The sequence below is a fragment of the Chroicocephalus ridibundus genome, chromosome 4, assembly GCF_963924245.1.
Source record: "Chroicocephalus ridibundus chromosome 4, bChrRid1.1, whole genome shotgun sequence".
Lineage (NCBI taxonomy): Eukaryota > Metazoa > Chordata > Aves > Charadriiformes > Laridae > Chroicocephalus > Chroicocephalus ridibundus.
In genome coordinates, this window is record NC_086287.1 from 43,497,384 (window position 1) to 43,518,886 (window position 21,503).

Sequence of the window (21,503 nt, forward strand, 5' to 3'; positions counted from 1 at the left end):
GAGTCATGATCACCCCGAACCCCCAGCCACTCCCTCATACCGTCAAAAAACTCAGCTAGGAAACTATTTTTTAAACCTCATTTAATAAAAGGTTTTTTTAGATATATAGAGGATATTATGTAAATAAGTTACATAGTACATTACAATCACATCAGCAAGATTTCCTTTAGTGTATTAATATTTTATAAAAAAGCACACAAAAAATAAATTCAGTCCAGTCTATCACAACTGTACAGCAACAGGTAAATATATTTATATATGTACATTTTTAACATGTAACAGTCTTTTAAAAGGTGCCCTAGGCAGCAAACACACAAAAGGAAGTGTCTGCTCACTTGTTAAAATAAAAGTAATATACTTTATTATAAAGCATTTATACAGTAATTACAAAGGCTGACTGCTCCTGTACAGTACACCAAAGCTTCGACTACAAATGTAAAAACAGAACATAAAAAGAATGAACACAAAAAAGTTTATATCAAATCTGAACTACAAGGGGAAAAATACATGTGGAGAAGCTGCAGGAAACTGGTTTTTAAAATATACATTTCTATAAAAATATATGCTGTCTTCTAATCTGGAGAAGTTAAGGGTTTTTTTCAGGCTCAGCCGTCAGTGGAATCCTAGTCTGGGAAAGAAGAGTCCTTAGACAGCTGGGGATTCAAAGTCTCTGTCTTCCTACCATTTGACACAGGAGAACGAGGGTGAGTACAGCAGCTGAACCCAAGCGATAAATTTACATAGAAACTCGCCCCCACAAAAATCCAACATGATTTGTAGACACTGCTTCCCTGTCTCTTTAAAGCTTTATAAACTTTCAGATGTACATCAGAAGATAAAATAGGGAGAATGTTTGTGTGGGAAAATGTGGGTTAGATTAAGGTTTCCGGCAGAGGTAATCACTGGACTAAAAGTGCCATTGTATGAAAGCAGACAAGACTTCTAGGGCTACACTCCTCCCTACACCCATCTCTTTTAGAACAGCATCTGTGTATATATATATATATATATAGGGACTTTCTACTCCGCTGTCTGAAAGAGAATTAAGAAGTGTGTAATTGCTGAGAGCGAGAAAGCTCACTCTGTGGTTTAGGAAACATTTCTTTTTTTGAATGTTGATTTTAATCTAAGCTTGTTACAATGATAAAAATGGCCAAAAGCCTCAGTTTGATAAATCAGAGGGTATTTTTAGCTAATTTGGACTTCGCACTACATCTCTAGTACGCAGTTAATAGATGAATTACCTTTAAGCTTTAGAATGGCTATCTTCTCCATACGTTTAAACAGCTACATTCCTACCTGGTCCTAGCTAGCAAAATGCCACGGTCCTGCGGAGCCGACTGAAATTCTGTAGGCCTTTAACTTACGGAGTTGAGTTATCTCACATACCATTACCTGTATCAGTAAATGGAAAAACATCAAATAAATTAAAATGCAGAGTTGTTCTTGCAGCTAGACTGCAAAACACCTGTAGCTGTATCAGATACACATCACAAGTGCATGCATATATCTAGTCATTATATACGCACACGTCTTACAAAACTGAGATGCTGTCCCATGCAGAACACAAACCCGAAACACTGAATTTAAGTGTAAAGGGCAGACAACATAGGCAGAAAGGCAGAAGTACACGAGCAGGGCAAAATGCGATCTAGCGCTGCATCTCAACACCCAAGGCTGACATCAAGACTCAAACAGGCGCTGGCTTTGAACCACCGCCACCCGACTGCTGGGTATAGAACCACCTGAAGCCTGACCTCGCGCCGTAGAAGGCAAATCTATTAGTACACATTTACAGACTCGCAGTCTGTAAATCTGGTATTTGTTCCCATAGAAAAGACAGGTAAAGCAAAGAGACGCCCTCTTCAAACTCTGACTGAACATATACTGCCTTCTTCCTAAATTAACAGCAAACCCTTATACTAAATGGGGATCAGTAAATAGGCCTTTAAATGATGGAAAATAATGAGCATAGGACTGTAAAACGGACAAATCAAGAGAGCAGAGAGTCTTTTTTTTTTTTTAAATCATAATTGGAACAACACAGCCTTAAATTAACACTGTGCTGCAGTAAAGAGCCACTCAAGTAATTCTTTCAGCCACTAAGAAGAGTAAAAGAATTCATACCAGATTAGACAAATTCAGTTCAAATACTTTGTCCACAGCAATTCTCTGCCAGATTTTGCTAGTAGGCAGGATCTAATTCAGATGTAGGATCAATTCCTAACTGCTACTGTAAGCAAGTGGGCCGCAGGTTTGGGTTTTTTTCCTCCTTTGCTTTTAAACAAGGCACTCAAAGGAGCACTTTTGCTGATTACCATGACAGAAAAGAGGTCTTCTGGTGGCTACTAGCAATATGTAAACATGCTCAGAAACATTTCCATTTGATGCCCCTTACTTGGAACATTTACCCGATTTTGGTCATCCATGCTAACCCACAGCTCTTAGAGGTTATCCTCAGAAAAAGCCCTTTTCTGATTTTCTTCCAGTGACAGACCTCATTATACCAAACCTTCCTGTTCTCTTCTACTTCTGCTGCAGCAGGGTGTTGGAGAGAAACAACTAGTACTGGATTCAGCGTGTCATACACACACCATTTGTGTGCAATTAAAGAAAATCTCTGATTTCTTCTTATCAGCACCTCAATGGCTTATCCTTGGGAAGAGGAAAAATTACCCTTATATTGATTTCCTAAAATAGGGAGAATCAGTGAAAGATCTGGTCTTTGGAAGACTATAATGCTTCCACTCAAGCATCATCATATCAGAAGGAAGATTAAATTGGTACTTAAAGCAATCCCATGATTTGCTTGTACTTCATTTCATCCAATCAGTTGTTTGTCACCGTAATTTGCTATGCCGTACCTAAAACTACTTCAAGCTTGAAAACTCCCGAGAGCCATGACTAAATGTTTACTCATTATCACCCAGGCTTACTTGCAGACACTAAAAATACTAAATGCAGGTGACACACAGCGCAGAAGAGATGTCCTGATTTTCTGCCCAGAAGGAGAGCAGTACATTTCAGTACAAACCTCTCTGCAGATTTGCCTTACTGGAGAAGACATGCAAGTTCTAGTGTAGCATCCTATTTTCTAGCTGGAACTGTACCCGCTAGTCCATGCTGTCCCTCGCTTCTTCCTAAGCATCGGCTCCTGATCGCTGTCAGAAAGAAGACCCGGAGCTAGACAAAAATCTTCGTTTTTGCCACATTTCTCAATGTGTGCCAGTTCCACCTCTATCTCCACATCTTTGTTACGTGTTTCTAGGCCTTCTCAGTCTAAGGAAGTGTTCTACTGCTGCGACACTGGTGTTCCAGACAAATACATTCATCACAGCAGTGTAACAATATTACTTTATATAATTACTTTATATATAACATTATATATATATATATATATATAACATTTATATATAACATATATATAAATAACATTACTTTAAATCCTTTTCAGACATACTCACAAGCCCTGCTTGTTCCTGAACTGTTGCCCTGCAGTTCTCAAGATCTGGAAACTACTGGCAACTTCCCAGAAACACATTTCAGAACTTTAAGCTTAATTGCATCATTGCTTTTTACTGGAATTAATCCCAGTACTACAGGTGGACCAGGAGGTCCCAGCTGCTTCACCTACTGTCTGTCCTGGCACAGTGTGCTAAAGCTTCGGCTCTCTCGAGGGCCCTAGGATAATGGTAGAAAAGCATTTTCTCCAATTTACAAAAGGAAAAAGATAACAATCAACACTGAAACCCTCAATAGGAAGACTGGGTTACTTAAGCTTCTTTTAAAAAGATGAATAGCTTTTAGTTCTTCGCAGTTTTTGAATGATTTTAACAGTTCGTGACACACCATCTGCTTCCACAGCCTAGTTAGTCAACAAGACCCGCGCATGTAGGGACGTGGAACAGTCATCCAAACGCTGAAAGGAATCCTAATTTCATTAGGAATGAAAAATACAACCTTGGCAGAAAACTGAACACTTAAAGGCAAAAGTGTCAACATTGAAAAAAGTGCAGTCCTTAATGATACTCCTACTTATTTTGTAAGAGTAGTAACTGTTTCTGCTGTTAAGAAAAAGGATTCTATCCAAAGTCAAATATACGTCAAAGCCAACCTGGTAGAACAGACGGCCTCCCAGACTCAGAAAGTGAAGTAATCATGGTTCCATAAAACCACAGGGTGGGAAAAGATTGCCAGATGGCACGCTGGAGTTAGAGCCACTTTCCATAGTTAACCTGGAACTTACCTAGCAGCTTGAAGGGTCAAGATTAAAAAAAAAAAAATAAAAAAAAAAATAAAATCAGCCAGTCAGGAACATTCTGTAGTTCACGTACAAGCAACCCCGCTAGGATCCCGGCCTGGGAATGCGGTTTGGTATGGCACCGCTGGAGCAGGGCACAGGCGATCCCGCACACTGCTGGCACCCAGGAGCTGGGGATCAGCGCAGCCCCAAGCACTGGCTGGAGGGAGGGCGCTGGGCAGCCGGGGTACGGGGCTGGGACCAACCAGCCCTAAAGCACAAGGAAGCGATCCCATTCTTTCCATCTTTACAAAATAATGGTCAAGTGCAGGCTATAAGGATGTACAGAACAATCCCGCACAAATCTAACATCTATGTCACCTGGGCCGCTTTACTTCTTAACTCTCTTTCACCTGCAGGCTTTTGGTGGCTAGGCTTTTTGGGCTATTAGCAGGTGTCAGTTCTGAAGGAAGAGTCAGCCTGGCAGCACAGAGCAAGGCTCACAGCGGGACAAGGCAGCAGGCAGGGCTGTCCAGCCAGCAGCGTGGAAACAAGTGACAAGCTCCTCCTGCACCTACAGACTGTCTGACAGGAAGTATTTGGGAAACTAGGGCCCCACCATACAAGCTCTTGACGACGGCAATGTCAAGGAATAAATGAGGGCTGCCACAAGAAAGAAATGGATGTGTTGAGAGGTAAAAGCCATTCACAGAGGGATCGCTGCTGGAGATGAGAGTCCGTTCCTCCCATCTCCGAGGTGCACACAATCCAGCCCACGAGAAGGTCTTGGTTCATTTTCACTAAACAAACTTGCTCCCGTTTATGCAAAGTCAAACCCAGCAGTTTTCATTTCAAATTGCACTTGTGAAGCCCTGACTACTTTCCATTAAGTTAATCAAAGACATACTATTTTGTTTTCCAAGATGAGACAACCTGCAAGGCCTGTGGCTACTCTAATCCCACAGGATAGTTTTATATCTGTTGTTGCATTCTTAATGGCATAAAAGAAACAACCTCAGGCTTCCTTTTGAAAAATAATACTTCCTCTCAAAAGGAAGAAGTGTCTTGCTCATCCCAGTTTTCATTTTTGTGAAGCAGAGGCGAGAAGTGCACACCACCTTTCCACAAAACTTGCTGGCTGCCTGAATAAATGCTCAGAAAGGCAGGAAAGCGTAACAGGAAGGAGAACTTGCTGAGAAAGGAAACATCTAGAAATCACCAGTGTCACAGTAACTGGATACACTTAGCTCAGAGCAGAGCATCATTTTCTTGCTCCAGTCCGGAAACCTTTATATCCAGGAGTCCTGTTATCATGATTCCTGACAAGCACAAAAAGAAAGGTCTGACTGACCTGAGAGAGAACTTACTTCCACTGCAGGTGACATTGTTCTATATTATGTACCTCAGATATCATAAATAGAATAGAAATCTTATTTGTTTTTTTAAAAAAAAAAATAAATCCAAGTTGAAACAAATCTTTTCGTCTACCACTCCGGCTTGGTCAGTACTGGCAAGGTGAAGTGGAACATGTGGCATGAGGAAATGTCAGCACTGAAACTGGGACCTGATGGTTCAGGCAAGAAAAGTGCAAGCAAAAAATAGCGAGACCACCAAGAGGGAGGTTGGGTCCAGCCTTGCTACTCCCTCCACGTCCGGTCTGCTGCTATATTTCTCCATCTTCATCCGAGCTTGCACTGCTGCTTCCACTGCTGCTGCTCCCACTGTCACTGCTCTCATCCTGCCGGGCCTGGCTGTGGGCTGCTGCTGCCGCTGCCGCCGCCACCGCTGCTGCCGCCTCTCTCTCCTGCTGCTTCAGTGCAGCTGCCTTCTTTTCCTGTTCCGCGTGGCTTTTCATGTGAGCACTGCGGCTCTTCACCTTGTAGAACACCCTGAGGAATCACGCATGGACATTAGTATTGGTCTCTCCTACAGCCTCCTTCATTAATTCTCCCAAAGAACTTCTGCTGCTCCAATCTCAAATTTGTGGGCTTTGGCACAGGAACTTAGGTTGGCGTTGCAATAGAGCATCTACAGAAAACACCACTTCTGACCCTGCGTGTGCCAGCACTAGGCAGAGCGAGATCCTGAGCACCCTTCGTTTCTTAATACAGCCATTTTCTCTTATCTCTCATTCAGCTCAAATTCTCTAAATTCGGAGGGGCAGCACTGGTATCTGAAATACGCATATGCTGCTTAACACAACAGGGCCCTGGTTTTTAGGCACTCCCTCTATACTGCAAAAATATACAATAAACACGGAAGCGAACAATGGCCAAGTGCCACCCCTGACCCTCGTCCACACAGCTAAAAACACTTGAGCTTTCTCCTCCCAACTTTGCGTTTCTATGCTCTATCCCTCCACCTTTCGCCACTAACCATTCGGATTTGGCACCAAATGTCACAAGACAAGGTTAGACACCGTTAAGAATACTTGCCTGCTCCTCCTTTGTCAGTGGCCAAGGACCAAATCCTAACTGCTCCACTTCTCCCAGCCCTGCCCTTTCCGATGCCACACGCTCCCCGAGGGCACAGAGACAGGGCACCTTGGCAGGACCAGCCAAACCCCAGCCACAGCAGGAATCTGTCAACACCCCGGTGATGTAACTAGACGGAGATTGCGTTTTCTTGCTGTTCCCTAGCTGGTATTAGAGGATTCTCTAGTAGTTCTTAAGAGTAAGAAATTTACGTAGGGAACTGAATTTTCTTGACATTTATGAATCTGTTGGCAACAAACCTACAAAAACTACTGCAACCGTGTGAGGAAAGACAAGTGTATTTTACAGACACAAAAGATGGGTGCCAGTTTAACCAGCTGAACTGTGCACCCACTGGCCTAATATCTGCTGCTATAACAATGGTAGCGTCTTGTATTTCTACACCACCGTTCGTAAGTAAGTCTATACCATGTTCTTAATCTGTGATCTAGGAAGTATATAGAAATTACTTGTCACAAAAATGTAGGCATTTTTGTAATGGCAAAAATGAGGGGCAATACAGCAGCTGTTTGAAAGTGCAGCTTGACACCAAATACCGCAGGCAGTTGAAGTGCAGATCGTGTCTCATCCCATTTGAGGAAAAACAGTCAGTAGCAGGTAATTATCCAAGTAGTAGTATCTTAGTATCAATATACATAAAAATCCCTAATATGTGAGTATTAGTGAGGTAATAATTCACTAAAATTACTGCCAGTGTCTCTGGCCTAAATACACAGAAGGAAAGCTCATTTGGGAATAATCTTCCACAAGAGATGCCCTATTGCAATTTTGTGACTATTGCTGGAGACAGAGTTGCTCTTACCTGCCACATTTTTTACATGGAAATGTGTTTTCTGTGTTCTGAGTTTTACTAGTAGCATCTGATTTTATCTTCTGTTTCCGCCGCCTCCTCTGCACTGGATTAGTAATAGGTTTTCGAGGCTTCACTGTTGTCTCCCTTGGTTTCCTTCCAATTCTGCTCGTGACAGTTGCCTCTTGGCTCCTCATATTGGCATCATTGGCCTTTGGAGAAAGGGGAACAGTTAGGGCAAACTGAAACTTAAACCCACCATCAGAAGGAAGACAACGGCTGCGCTTCATTTATTCCAGACCAAGGTTTTATTTAATGAGAAAGTCTTCAGGATATTTTTGGGATATTTGTCATCGTGGTCCTATGCATGCACCAACCACAAAGAAATTTATTGGGTTTTCCCCCCCCTTACTCATCCCGGTTTTCCCACCACAGCACAGAGTCCGGTTGCTACTAATACTCTAAGCTACCTCAGGCCTAATCTCTTGCTCTGGGAGAAGCTGGAGGTGGAAACTTTTCACACCTGCAGCTGTCCACCTCGTATTTTCTAAACTAGTTGCAGAGCGAAGGTGGCACAGAAAGCACAACACGCACAATGCAGCACTTACTATTGCACCATCTTGTAGTGTCTCTTCATCTTTGAAAGGACCTGTGCTCTTTCTGTTATCCGACCCTTCCTCTGCCTCCTCCTCCTCTTCTTCCTCTTCCTCCTCCTCCTCGTGCCCCTGTTCTTCACTGTAAATGTCCCTTCTGGGAGGAAGAACACGTGCAAACCTATGGGAACTCTTCACGAGAAGAAAAAGGAACTGTTAATTTTGGTGTCTGTAATTAAATGTCCTTATGTGACACAGGACACAAGTTTGTGAGTGTGGACTCCTCCACACAGACCAGACCGTTTCTGCTTTTGATTTTACCAGCAATTGAAACAACACATAAAATCAGACTTCACACCACAGCGCAAAAGAGGTGAGAGAAATTTAGGAAATTACCTTGATGTCAACTTCAGCTTCATCTTTCATAGATTTCTCATTAGGAACATCAATGTCCCCAAAGATTAAGGTCCCATTGCGACCAATTTTCACCTGTTTCTTGTATGTGTAGTAGAATTCCACACACTGAGCCACTGTTTTGGTTTTTATCTGGTGTTTAAAAACACAAAAGTCCAATAGATTACATATTTTAAGAAGGCTTATAAGTAATTACTAAAAGAGCAATAAATACACTTTGTATTTTTCTTTCCTCAGTAGTCTCCATTCCACCACAACTGCTGTTAAAGCCTTCTTTTCTGTGTCATTCGCCTGTATGCCCCGGCACACAGACCATCCCCTGTTACCACTGTTATCCACCAAGAACTGCAGGACCAACTTTCCAAAGAAAAGCTGGTCAATGTAAAGGTGACAGAACCTGTCATTTTGTAAGCTTAATGCACCCCTCTCAGCCTCCGAAACATTCCAATTGAGCTGTCAGGCTTGAGAGCAGCCTTTCAGTTTTATGGAGGAGCTTTATTTTCCAGCAGCACCAGAGCAGAATACCGATCCAAAAATGGAAAGGAAGGTTTGCGGCACTTTCCCATTTCGGCCACAGGCATTTCATACACATGTGGTGGTAGACAGTTATCAGTACAGACCTGTGACCGTCTACGTATTCTCTATCAGTGATTTTTCTGGAAGTTTTGGAATATATTCTTAGCTTCTGGGCTTTTGAAACTTAAACGCCTTTTGGGTCTTTATTCAGAGGAAATATGTGATGCAGCTCCTGATTTTGCGCTCTCCTTCAGCGATCTCCCCCACCCTGAAGTGCCATACATAATAATTTTTATTATCATTGTCACAGAGAACTAGAAAGAAAGATCCTAAGGGATGCATCACTCACATATCCTTCTTTGGTCCTTTTCATCAGTAGCAAAGGTTTGTTTCTATTTAGTTTTATAAGCAGGCCATTTAAGCCGTACTGGAACATTACCAGCACTCTATAAATACGCCCTGTAGAAGTGCTATCTGCAGTGTGGGCTCATGGAAGTAATGCAATAAGTACGAGGGTGAAGTTAACAACAACAGCAAAACAAACGCTATTGTTCTAGCTATCTAGTGAGATTTCATGTTGTGCTGAATAATAAAATTTCTCTGAAATCTTTTGAGCGCAGGACTTAATGCTTAATACTGAGGTTTCAGCAAAATCCAAGACTGAACTCCCTGTATTTAATGCTCCACAAACATGTAAGAATGTATCGTTGCTATCATGGAAAAAAAAAACCACCAAACAACTTACAAGCTTTTGGACCAAGAAAAAGTCTTTCTTGTAGATTGCAATGCCTTTGTTGAAAAGTTTTTTTTCAGCGACTTTCCACTTGTCTGATCCTGTAGATAAAAAAAGTTGCAATTTCAGATGTTTACTCTTCTACATACTTTTTCTCCATGTTCAACTTAAGACAGCCATGCAGGGGTGCAGTCTCACACCACGCCTAATCCAGCATCACTGCAGGCTGCTCTTAAACCCTCCCCTCATCACTTCCTTCGTGTTACATCTAGTACTCAGCACCACAGGTTAACTCCGTTCAGCTTGCAAAAAACAGCCCATTAGATGAACTAAGATGTTTTCCAAAAAGACACGCTTTGTGGTGGCCCAGTCATTAGATTTTATACAAGGGAAATGGTAGGGCAGGAGAACAAGATTTTCTCTCTCAGCAGCAATCCGCTGTACCTGAAGATTTAGTACATCTCAGAGAGTCCTACTATCCCAGCACCCTTGCCTCTAATAATAGACACATTTTGGAATCTCCTCCTGTCTTATAGATATTACTAAAGTAACATTTCCTGACCATTATAGTAGGACCGTGTAATAACGAAGAAATGTAATTTCTGTGCTTTGTGGCGCCAGCTATTAGATGTCTCTCTACCACCTTACATCAGGTCTTTCGGGATCACTCTAGATCACTGAAGTTAGTGCCACACGGCTGACTGTTTTCTAATTAGGTATGAGACTACAAAGGCAGGTTACGGCAATTAAATTTTGCAGAAACACTGACAGACATCAATAGTTGGCTGAGCTTTCTTCAGCGAGCTTGAAAACTCTTCCCATAAACCCCCCCTTAACTCCACCCTGGAAATTCATGCCAGAGAGGTTATGGTTCTGAGGTTACCACAGCTTTTCTTGTTCGTACTGGCTATCTTTCTGCATTCTCTATGGCTTAGTGCAAGGGATCACATTCCCTTTTCCCCAAAGAGGAAATCAGAACACACACATATGCAAACACACACATGCATGTGTTCTGAGAGATGCAGGGTTTCTTACACTATGTGTCATTATTTGCTCAGGCAAAATTTGTGGCAAGCCATCATTTGATTTACCAAAGAGAAAAGTCATCTTTTAATCTTATTGTAATGTTACAGAGTTCCCCAAAAGAGCGGAAAAGGATAGAAAAGTTCCTTTATGATAGACAAGCAGAATAACTGTGCTGCCTAACAAACCTGTGTAGTGATAATCTGCCAAAGGGTGGGTACACGATCGTACTGGCGTCTTCAATAGCAGTTTCGTCAAAGCTCCCTAAGATAAACACAAATAAAACAATTAATTTCATGTTTGGGGTATTTAAAACAAAGATCAGGCAACTGTTAATCCTCTCCTTTTTGTCAAGCTAACTGAAAAGAACCATAGCACAGCTTAATGTTTAGGACAGTTTAATATTTGGGACAACTTTAAAAATCATGTTCTTGACTATCCACTGAGCGTTGGGTACTGGAGGCGAGTGGTAAGCTCTCAGCACCTCTTCACATTTCTGCGAATTGACGCTTTCCAATGCAACCACCGTGGTATTGGGAGAGAGTTCATTCCATAGACTGAGACGATGCAGCAGTTTCCTGTCATTCACTGAAGGCCTAAGTTACAAACTCACATCCAAAAAACCCCTGCCCTAGATGAGGTCTGTCCTAAACACCTAAGTCATTGTGATCTTATCTCACTTAACTATGAAGTATTTCAAAATAAAACAGAGCACTCATGTGACTGAAAGATTCCACACACAAAAAAAAAAAAAAAAAAAAAAAGAACCCCCACCTCTCAAACTGCTTTTTACTTTGCATTTAAATTGGAAATGCTTTCCAAGTTATCAGGAAGGATAGAATGGAGTCTTGCTTCCATCAACAGTATAGATCACCTTAAGAGCGAGCTCCCGCTGCTGGGGCAGCCCTGCTCCTCCTCCCTAATGCCAGCAACAGCATTCACAATGGCGGGCTGGTTCTGGGAACTTACCTAGCAGAAACCTAACACATACACACAAAAATTACCTTTTATTTGTTCCCTTCTCCAATGCAGGTCAATTGAGCCTCTAAAGTGTCAGTGCTGGCACACCACAGGGGATGGGAAAACAAGCAGCCAGGCAAAAGTGTGGGATGCTCCTGACCACAGGGCTGATTTATGCCAGGTTAAATCAATCATAGATCTATAAGAGCAAGACAACCCTGTGCCATAAGCTATGGTCGGCTCTTGGATATTACCTCCCAGGGTATCAAAGGGCATTTATGAAAATGTATCACATCTGACAATACCGATATAAAATTAGTACCACAGCCGTTCTAGAGACATCCACAGAGAAGTTAAATGGATCTGGCAAAAGCAAGACACTGCACTTTTTGTCTCAGCCTCTTATTTTTCCTTCCAACATGGTCATCTTCCCAGGAAGACAACATTTAAGATTCATTTAGTAGTAGAGCTCGCTCAGCCTGGTAGACTCTCAGTCTGTTTATTAAAAAGCCAAACACTTTGAAGTTGGAAATATGCAAGATAGTAAGTGAAAACATGGTACTGTACATCATGCAGAACTTCAGGGACATCCAAGGGACACTAAACAGTGAGAGCCAGATGCACAGGAAGGAGTTTGCAAGGCTCTTCTCTCATGAAGTGAGAGGTTACCTGGCCTTCAATTAATATCTTTGACCACATGAAGGTGAAAAGCTGGGAAGACTCACCAGAATGCTTCCCTTTGCTTCATGTAAGAAATGCAACGCCAGCTCCTGGTTGGTTCCAGCCCCAGGAAAAATGCTTGAACAGGCAGCAGCTAGCAGGTTTTCCACTATTTCCACAGAAGTACCAGAAAAATTCAGATAAGAAGATTAAAATGGAGTTTCCTACAGGATTTGCATCATTAATTAGCTCTTTTGAAGCAGAGTTAGACGTAACAAAACTCTTAAATTTGCAAGGACATTGAAGTTCTTTATCTGGGTCAAATTTGGACATGAGAACTCACTAGATCGCAAGGTCACGCAGCATTACTCTGCACGCAGCACTACTTACACATGGAGTTTCTTGCAAATCTCCTCCCTCCTATAATGTCTTTCCATCTCCCTTCACCTCCGATATTTCCTGAATTACACCTTACATTGTGAATTTCCATTTTGCAATACCCTTTCTTCTCTCTCATCAGAAAGATTTCTTCCAAGCCTACCCACTTCCTCTTCCCTTCAGGATTTATACATGCCACAGCCCATGTGCACCAACAGCAGACAGCTCCCCAAGCCTGCTAGTGGCTGCCACAACTCCTGCTTCCTCATCCTGACTTCAGCCTACAATTTGATTTTTCAAAAATACTATTACGTCTGGAACATCCCTTGAAAATACAGAAGTTGAGTGCATGTGGTGTTCAGATGTTCACAAAAACAAGGAAGCTTCACTGAGCAAAAGGCTGCTCTTTGCCTGAATGCTACAAATGGTCCCATTTCAGCTCAATTAAAAAAAACAAAAACAATCCCATCAATCTCCCTCCCTGCTATTCTAAAGACCACTCAAACATGGCACTTGACTGGCAGCTCTGAGACATTTTAAATTATGCCTACAGTAGGTATGTGGTTACCCCTACAACCACTGTGACAATTCAGTCATATTTGCCAGCCTTCCACATTCTTACCATTCTCTTGGGTGACTTTGTTGGTTTCCAGGTCGCCCCATGGCTGCCACACCAGCTCTGCTTTATGTTCATCAACTGCTGCCAGAGATCTGTCTTGGAGCGATGGGATTTCTGCTTGAAAGCGAGTTCCTACATTTATTCGCCTGCCGAAAAGGTAACAAGTAATGGTCAAGCCCCCTTTCCGATATCCAGAAAATCTCCATCTCTGCTAGAAGCACTAATTATGAGGAAACTGAAAGGCATATAACTGCTCTTGCACATAACATGAACAACTTTCAGCTGCTGTAGGTTACCTTAACAAGTATGACTCAAAAGGTGAGAGATTTTACATCCATTACCAGTTTCCATTGTCTTATCAACAATGGTTGAAATTGTATTTAAATTCGGATTTCCTAATAACTGCTCAAAGAACAGTTGTTAGCTTTCAATAATCATCACTTTTTGCAAGGCTCTCACATGGACTTCTCTTGTAGCAAGCTTGCCCCTCGTGCGTAAGTTAGGAGAGCCTTTTTTAGTATTAACGTTTTGCCAGCCATAGCTACAGAATCATAGCATCATTTAGGTTAACGGTCCTGGAAACTATCTGGTCCAACTCCACATTCAAAGCAGGATCAATCTCAAAGACTGGTCCTTTTATGACTTGACACAAGCTAGTATCTTCTAGAAACTATTTTTAACAACTGAAACCAGAAATATAAAACAATGACAGCTGTATTGCTCATTCTGTATCAAAACCAAATCCCGTTCTTTGAGCAACAACCCCGTACTTCTAGATTCTCAGTTAGCGGACAGATTTTTCACAACGTGCAGTCCACATACTTGCTTTAAGTCAAGTGACCATCCACAGAGTTTCTACTCTGTACTAGCAAAAAGGATTTTGTGCATGGAGATAGGTAAGAACCACCCCTGAAAGGCTGCTCTACCAGACTCGGAGGCCTGGAGATCTACACCAATAGCACAGCAAGCAGTGAGAGCATGGATGTCCTTTATCATTGCTCTACATTTCTTATTCAGTGGCAAAATGCACAGACACATTGCAGCAGCTACACAAGCTCAGTGTAAAATATTTGGGATAAAGTTCAAGGACAACTTTCTAAGTAATATAGCAACTATGTATGCAATTTGGAGGTCCAGAAGAGAGAACAAAAATGTGCAAACTATGCTAGAAAAAAAGACCCTTCAGAAAACCAAGATACCAAAAAACCCAAGATATTTGGAACAGCTACTGCTCAGACCACTTTGAATATAATAAAAATCTCCTATTCTGAAATAAGATAACTATGCTTAGTGAAAAACGTTCCTCTTCCAGATGTCAGTCAACTAGCACCATACTGGTAGCTCCTGAAATAGTAAAGGATGGAGAAGTAAGCTCTTTTTTTGACAGAGTAGATAAGACAGTGCCCGCAAGATGATTAAACTCTGGAGTCACTTCATTAGAAAAAAGGTGAAACTCTCTGCCTACAGCAAGATTTGCTATAATCCTCAAGTCTCGGCTTGCTTCACCCCCAGCATGAGCGGAAACACAATTACCAGAGAAAAAAAAAGTACGATTCTAGTACTGTAAGGAATAGTAACAAAAACATGTGAGAAATGCCAGCCTCCAGACTTTTCTGGTCCTTTTCGTTTCATAATAGACATGTGTATGTGTCATTTCAGAACAGCAGAGTCTGGAAAAGGCATGGGGAGGCCTTGAAAGAACACATATAACCCATACGAAAACCCAGGGAGATAATAGCAAATGTTCCAAGAGGATGTTTTGAAGTCCTAGAAGACTGTGGTATCAAAGAGAAGAAAGAGGGTTTGATTTTCTGTTATGGAAGGGGAAGAAGGAAACACCTTCATACCTTTTTTCCTGGCTATTTTGCTATTGTCAGTAAGCATCTGCATCAAGAGATGTCATAAGTTGGAAAAGCCTCAATTTTCAAAACAAACGGCTGACTTCGAACACACATAAAAAGAGATTTTACAAACTATTTCGCTTGCATCTATATCCATTCCAGATCTACTTCCCCACGCTTGAGGAGAATGGTTTACAATTCATGGGTGTATAAAAGAAGAGATGCAGAAGATACTACCCTACACTCACTCTTCTGACTTCATCCACCCTTTCAGCAGCAGCTCGACGTTGATGGGGTGGGATTCCTACTTGGACAAACAGAATCCGATAGATGTACAGATCAACGTTAACTTCCAGTAGGTGATGACAAAAATGACATCCAGCGTGACAGATGCAGCAGGCAAGTTTTAGACAGGCTGCCATATACTATTTGCCATTTTCCCAAAAACACTACCTTCAATACCTGTCAAAGGTAAAGTGATAGGGATGTTACACATCTCACATCATGGCTGTGGGCAGGGTAGAACTGAGGCAGTTGAAAACATCCTATCTCTGGATGCCCATGGTTGTGTTTCAGGATCTGCTTCTCAAAAGTAATTAAATTTCAAATGCATACTAAAAGTGGAACCTGCATGGAGGATGAAGAACTCCAAGAAAACCTCAGAGTTTGGCTGTGAGTGTTTTACAGGTACAAAAGTCTATTAAAACTAAAACACTATATAGTTTTCCATTTTTCCTTCACCCGTCTTGATTATCTTGGACAGAAACAGCACAGTCTAGACCAGAAATAAAGAGCAAGGCATTTCACGCAAGATTGAGGAAGAGACCTTGCTAGAACACAAAGCAAAGCAAACACCCTGATAAGTCCTCTGTTCAGAACACTGTGATGGACTGAAGAATGATGTTAATGTGGAGTCTTCTGCTCACTGTGAGCAGTCTCACTTACTGTTACGGAATGCAGTTTCACAGTGGAGGAGAGAGTAATGAATTCTGATCCACCCTAGAAGGGATGACTGACAGAAACTGAGACTTTCCTGTCAACTAGAAACAGACAGAGAGGCTGCTACTGTATTGGGAAATTTGGGACATTTTCTGTCTTAAGACACAGACCCCTCTGGCCTCACTTATGAGAGGGAAAGAGGAAATTGGAAAAGCTGGAAGGAAAGAACTTTTTATCTTGAAACTAAACTTAGAACATGGCTTCTGTAGGCTAGAAAAGCCTAAGAATTAGACCTTGTACCTGCAAAGTCTAAATAAAACCAGATTTCCACTGCAAGGGTTGACCTGAGTAACCTGATCTAATTTGGTCTGCTCTGAGCAAGGGCTTGGACCAGATGACCTCCAGAGGTCCATTCAAGCTACGTTATTCCACAATTCCCTTACTGATGAAACCTAGATTTCGGTACAGCAAAAGCTCTTGTCTGTAAGTACTGACAGTGTTCCTCAGACACCCAGGTATAGAGCTGAGTGTGGTAACATCCAGAACTGAGGCTGGGAATTGGGAAGGCAATTCACAGCTGATGCATCGCGGCTATACTTGAGGCTGGCCAGCTGAGGGGCGACTTTAAGGCTTTGAAGCAACTGAACTGCAAAACCAGGAGGACACAAAGAGCTGTTACACCAGCTGCCTGTTGTACTACTTCACAAATAGAAGCATTAAGCTTCCTTATCACATTTCCTATTCCAAATCTCTGCAATGAAGTGACCTTTTGAGATGCACGAGCAGAAGGTCTGGCAAAGCACAAGCAAGAACACAATATCAGGTAATCACAAGTTATAGTCAACTTCTGACAGAGTCAAGACTACAAATCAAATTAAACTTTTTCTTTAAAAAAAAAAAAAGAAAAGAAGTGTTTCCTGCCATATTTTTTATAGAAGATATGTCTACCTAACTGACAACAGTAGTGCCGCACAAAAAAAACTTCAGAGCAGCAAGCTGATTACTTCGACAACACAGAGTGATACTAGCTTGATAATTTATCTTGGTTAAAAGTTAAAGCTCTGTACCTGCACAAGCATCTGTTCAGTAAGACTTCAGATGACAGCAAGACAACTCTTTGCACATAACTCCCTTTTGGCAACAGGAAATGAACTTGCATTACTAAGCTACTATGGTTTGAAATTTCCAGCAACAAATTTGAAAATTTTCACACACAACTAAAATTGCAGCTAACTTTATGTCATTAACTTCAGCAATTTAAACCAACATATATGACGTACAACACAGAGAGAGGTCAAAGATCAAGACTGGGGGAAACAAAAAATACCTGTTCAAGAAGAGGTTCCCCTGGTTTGGTTTGAAGTGAACCAACAATAAAAAGATGAATTAAGCCATTTTCAAAACAGATTTAAAAGAACCCCAAAACACAGCAAACAAAAAACCAAAAACCCACACCAAACGTGCTTATTTTCATGAATGGGCTCAGTCTGGAAGGGATTTGCAAAGGTGACAAGAATAGTCTGAGTTTGTTCACAATTGCAACATTCTCTCAGGACAGCCTCCTGCCAAAAATGCAGAAAACTCAGCTTCAAACAGGAAGGCAGAATGGCAAAAGGGCATGAAAAAATAAATTAACAGCAAATGCTCCAGTCAATTTTTAAAATATAAGCCATTTTTGAAGAAAAGTAAAAAGAAGCCTAGTATTTATTTGGGGATAGTTTGAGTCAAATATCTCCAATGTTACAGGATACGCTGCAGAGTTAGAGCAGAGATTCCTGACTGCAGAGTCAGCAATGGAGTGCCACGTAGGTGCTTCTATGCCATAGGGGCGTTTCCATGCCATGCATCTCCATGTTTAGATTTTGCAAGAGTTCATTAACCTAGGTATAATTGTGAATCGTAATTACCTTGCTGTAGATGTGCAGCACTGAACTCGAGCTGATAACACTCCCAGAGGGTTTGCATGGGCTGTGCAGAGACACTTGCTACTCTGCCTTTTTTGCTACTCTGCTCAGCTTTAGCAGGACTGGCGCCAAGCCCAAGCTCATAACTTCCAAACTGCATTCCCTAGTGCTGCAGGGTCCACGTGTCTGAGCTTTCCCAGCACACAGCCAGCTAAAAAGACTAACGAGGCTTATTAGCTCAGGCCACACATGCTGTATGCAACTGGCTGCAGTGCCTTCAGATGGAGCTAGCCCAAGAGGGAGCAAAACTGTGTTCACAGTTGCACTGCGGCCAATACACACCGCACGGATAACCTGCAATCTGACCGGTCCATGTGAGAGCTAACTCCATTTTTCCATACTATGTTTTGGCCTTCCTCTAAAGCAGCATTATTTCCCCACTCTAAAACAAACATACAGCACACAAAGAAGTGTCCGTATACAACAAAACAGGACAGATTCACCTTTAGCTAACCAACAGATAAGCAGTAACAGAAAGCAGCTAACATCGCCAGAATTACAACGTGCATTTGCCCAAACAAACATTTTCATTGTATGGAGTAATTTCTAATAAAGACAATTTATATTTTATGATGCTAACAGGAATAGCTTTAATGCTTCTAAGAGATATACCAACTGTAGAAGGAGCAGCTTGAAGGTCTAGGAAGAAGAAAAGAAGCACATTTACTACCAGGCTAAGAATCTACTGGGTACTTACGGTTCAATGCTGACCGGGGTGGCTTCCCCCACCACTGTAAGAACAGGAGGGGTAACTTCTGAACTATCTGCAAGGAAAAAGAAGAACTGCTCAGACAGCGCATCTTCACATTTGAGACATATTCTTCACACTGCTTGTAAACCTGTCAGAGCTATCCGTGTCTCAAAAAAGGTACCCATACCCTAAAGGAGTTTAAGATGACCAATAACTTACCTTCCAGTCACCATCTACATCTTAATAATAGCTATTTACTGTGCCTTCAGTTCAAGATAATGACAATCTATTATAGAGAAGGAACTGACTTTTCCATTCCTAAAAACGTCAGTAGGGGGTGTCGCAGATTACTTGTGAATGCATCTTAGCATGCATGCCCAGATGGAAGCAACACTGCAACTCCTCCATCCTAGTTCCCCAGAATGTCACAAAGTCGTCCCAGTTCCGCATAACCACACCTCCTGAAGTCACGATCTTCCTCCTGTTACTCCACAGTTCCTAATCATAAATTAGCCAAGAAAGGAAGGATAAAGTGGAACTTACTTGATCGAAGCAAAGTCCTGTGGGCACTTTTAGGAGTCATTGGAGGTGGAACTGCATGACCACTTGAAGAGAGGATCGCATTAAAATATAGCCCAGATCCCTCTCTCACTGGACTAAGAATTGGCGGAGGAGTGTAAGGAGGTAGCTCAAAGTTCCTATCCGAAGGATGATCTGCCAGACGGACAGGTGACCTTAAGTGGCTCTGATACGGAGTAATGTTAGAATAAACAGGTGGTGCAATAAAGGTCCCGGCTTTTGGTGGTATGAAGAGTGGCTCAGGTCTGGGACGCTGCTTTGGTTTCCGGGCAAAGCCCTCTGCTTCATCCTTTGGAACAGCATCTTCATGCTGTTAGAAAAAAAATTACATACTAAATTTCATTTTAAAACCTCAGGTCATTTGAAAGACTTCAGTGAGATGCCAACATTCTTTCATGGCAACTCAAAATCTGGCTAGGGCAGTTGGAGGATGTCTCAACAATTAGCACAAAGGGAAAGAGGGAGGAAGAAGGGAACTAAAGAGACGCAGGCACTATTAGGTAGCAACACTAGCTCTGAGTGCAACTAAATAGACACAGGAACTATTAGGTAGCTACACTAGCTCTGAGTGCTTATGAAGTCATATTTTTACAAGAACTAGACATATGTGCGTTCCAGCCATTGGTTAGAAAGATAATGACCTCATGGTAGCTTTGAAAGAGGACATAAAAGTATAGTAGAACCCTGGTACAGATACAGGGTGACACTAAATAGCGATAGGAGAAGACAATATTAAAAATATTGTCTTAGATGGTCAAGCAGTTAAATGCAGAGAAATCTCCTTAGATGTCTGCCATTTGTCTGGTATCTAAACGTTCTATTGTACTTCTGAACAGAAGAGACAAAAAAAGCCCCCAAAACCAAAAACCCACTCAACAGCACCACACTGAAGGGGAACACTCAAGTACTGCCCTTCAGAACCTATGTAAGAGATTCCAATTCCATGAGAATAAATCTTCACTTTGGATTTTATTCATATACAGAGATATGGGCACTACTCTATTATTACCTATGTATGTATGGAGAAAGCACTCTTTCCTCAGACAGACTATTTATTCTACTGTTATTGACCATCTGGCTTTATTCGCTGTTTAGTAGTGGGGAATTGCTTGGCTGTACTAGCATTAGCTGGAGGTCATGAAAAGCCAGTGATGCCCAAATATACAATGATATTACGATGAAAAAAAAAAATCCACAGTCCCCAGACTATATCCATTCCAAGTTCAAGTCTTGAGATCAATCTACTTTAATAGAAAAGCTTACGGATAAAAACTATGTAATTAAATTTTACAAATTTGGCTTAACTTTGGTTTCTTAGTTTATCCATACCTGATTTGAGGTTTCCATGTTAGTATTACGATTAGATCGCCTCCGAGTGACTATCACAGAAGGCTTGCGTTCACAAGGAGCTCGATCATTTGTTTGGCCTCTCTGGAGCTTTCCATCCTCAGACTTTTCCTTTCCAAGGCTCTGCAAGTCAATTTTTCTCACTGGCACAGAAACAGGAATGATAAGAGGCACGAGGCTGTTATCCTCCCGGACTCTTTTCGGAGCTGGTGAAGAATCAGCAAATTCCACAACACTTTTTGCAGATGTAGGTCCTGGAGCTGCTATCAGCACACTCTTCTTCTCTTCTGAAGTATCCAGCTCCTGAGAAGAAAAATTGATTCCTTAAAAGTTCTGTAGCACTTACATAACAAATCAGATGATATCTCACTTTCAGTGTATAACAAGTTTCTCAATGCAATTTTCAAGCTGAAATGGATTTGGAAAAGTGTTACTCAAGGCAAAAGAATACTTCACCAAAGTGTTACCAAAACTTCTTAGAATTACTTGAGGATTGCCTGAAGTTTCAACTGCTAGAATATTTGTATACATCATTCTTAAGTATCATTTCATTACCTATGGTTGGACATTTTATTTTCCAGATGAATTTGTGCCCTGCCATACAACTTCCAACAAAGGTTCTTCAGTTTTAGTAACGATCATAAGCTGCAGGTTATTAATTTCAAATATTGGACTTCTGTTCCAGCAAAGACTGAACCATGATAATCTTAATTAAATCTCT

General features: G+C 41.6%; 1 protein-coding gene across 4 annotated transcripts in view; it reads right to left on the minus strand.

Annotated features, from left to right (window-relative positions):
• Positions 1-3,437: 3,437 nt before the first annotated feature.
• The window catches only part of MIDEAS (mitotic deacetylase associated SANT domain protein), a 54,601-nt gene continuing 36,535 nt past the window's right edge, over positions 3,438-21,503 (minus strand). For all 4 annotated transcript variants that reach the window (XM_063333257.1, XM_063333258.1, XM_063333255.1 and 1 more), the window contains 11 exons: positions 20,765-21,085; positions 19,400-19,745; positions 18,863-18,929; positions 13,425-13,567; positions 12,490-12,593; positions 10,993-11,068; positions 9,794-9,882; positions 8,515-8,664; positions 8,134-8,310; positions 7,538-7,737; positions 3,438-6,129 (listed from right to left, as the gene is read on the minus strand). In XM_063333257.1, coding sequence (XP_063189327.1) covers positions 5,904-6,129; positions 7,538-7,737; positions 8,134-8,310; positions 8,515-8,664; positions 9,794-9,882; positions 10,993-11,068; positions 12,490-12,593; positions 13,425-13,567; positions 18,863-18,929; positions 19,400-19,745; positions 20,765-21,085 — 1,899 coding nt within the window. In that variant the 3' untranslated portion in view covers positions 3,438-5,903. The remainder of the gene's footprint in view (positions 6,130-7,537; positions 7,738-8,133; positions 8,311-8,514; positions 8,665-9,793; positions 9,883-10,992; positions 11,069-12,489; positions 12,594-13,424; positions 13,568-18,862; positions 18,930-19,399; positions 19,746-20,764; positions 21,086-21,503) is intronic.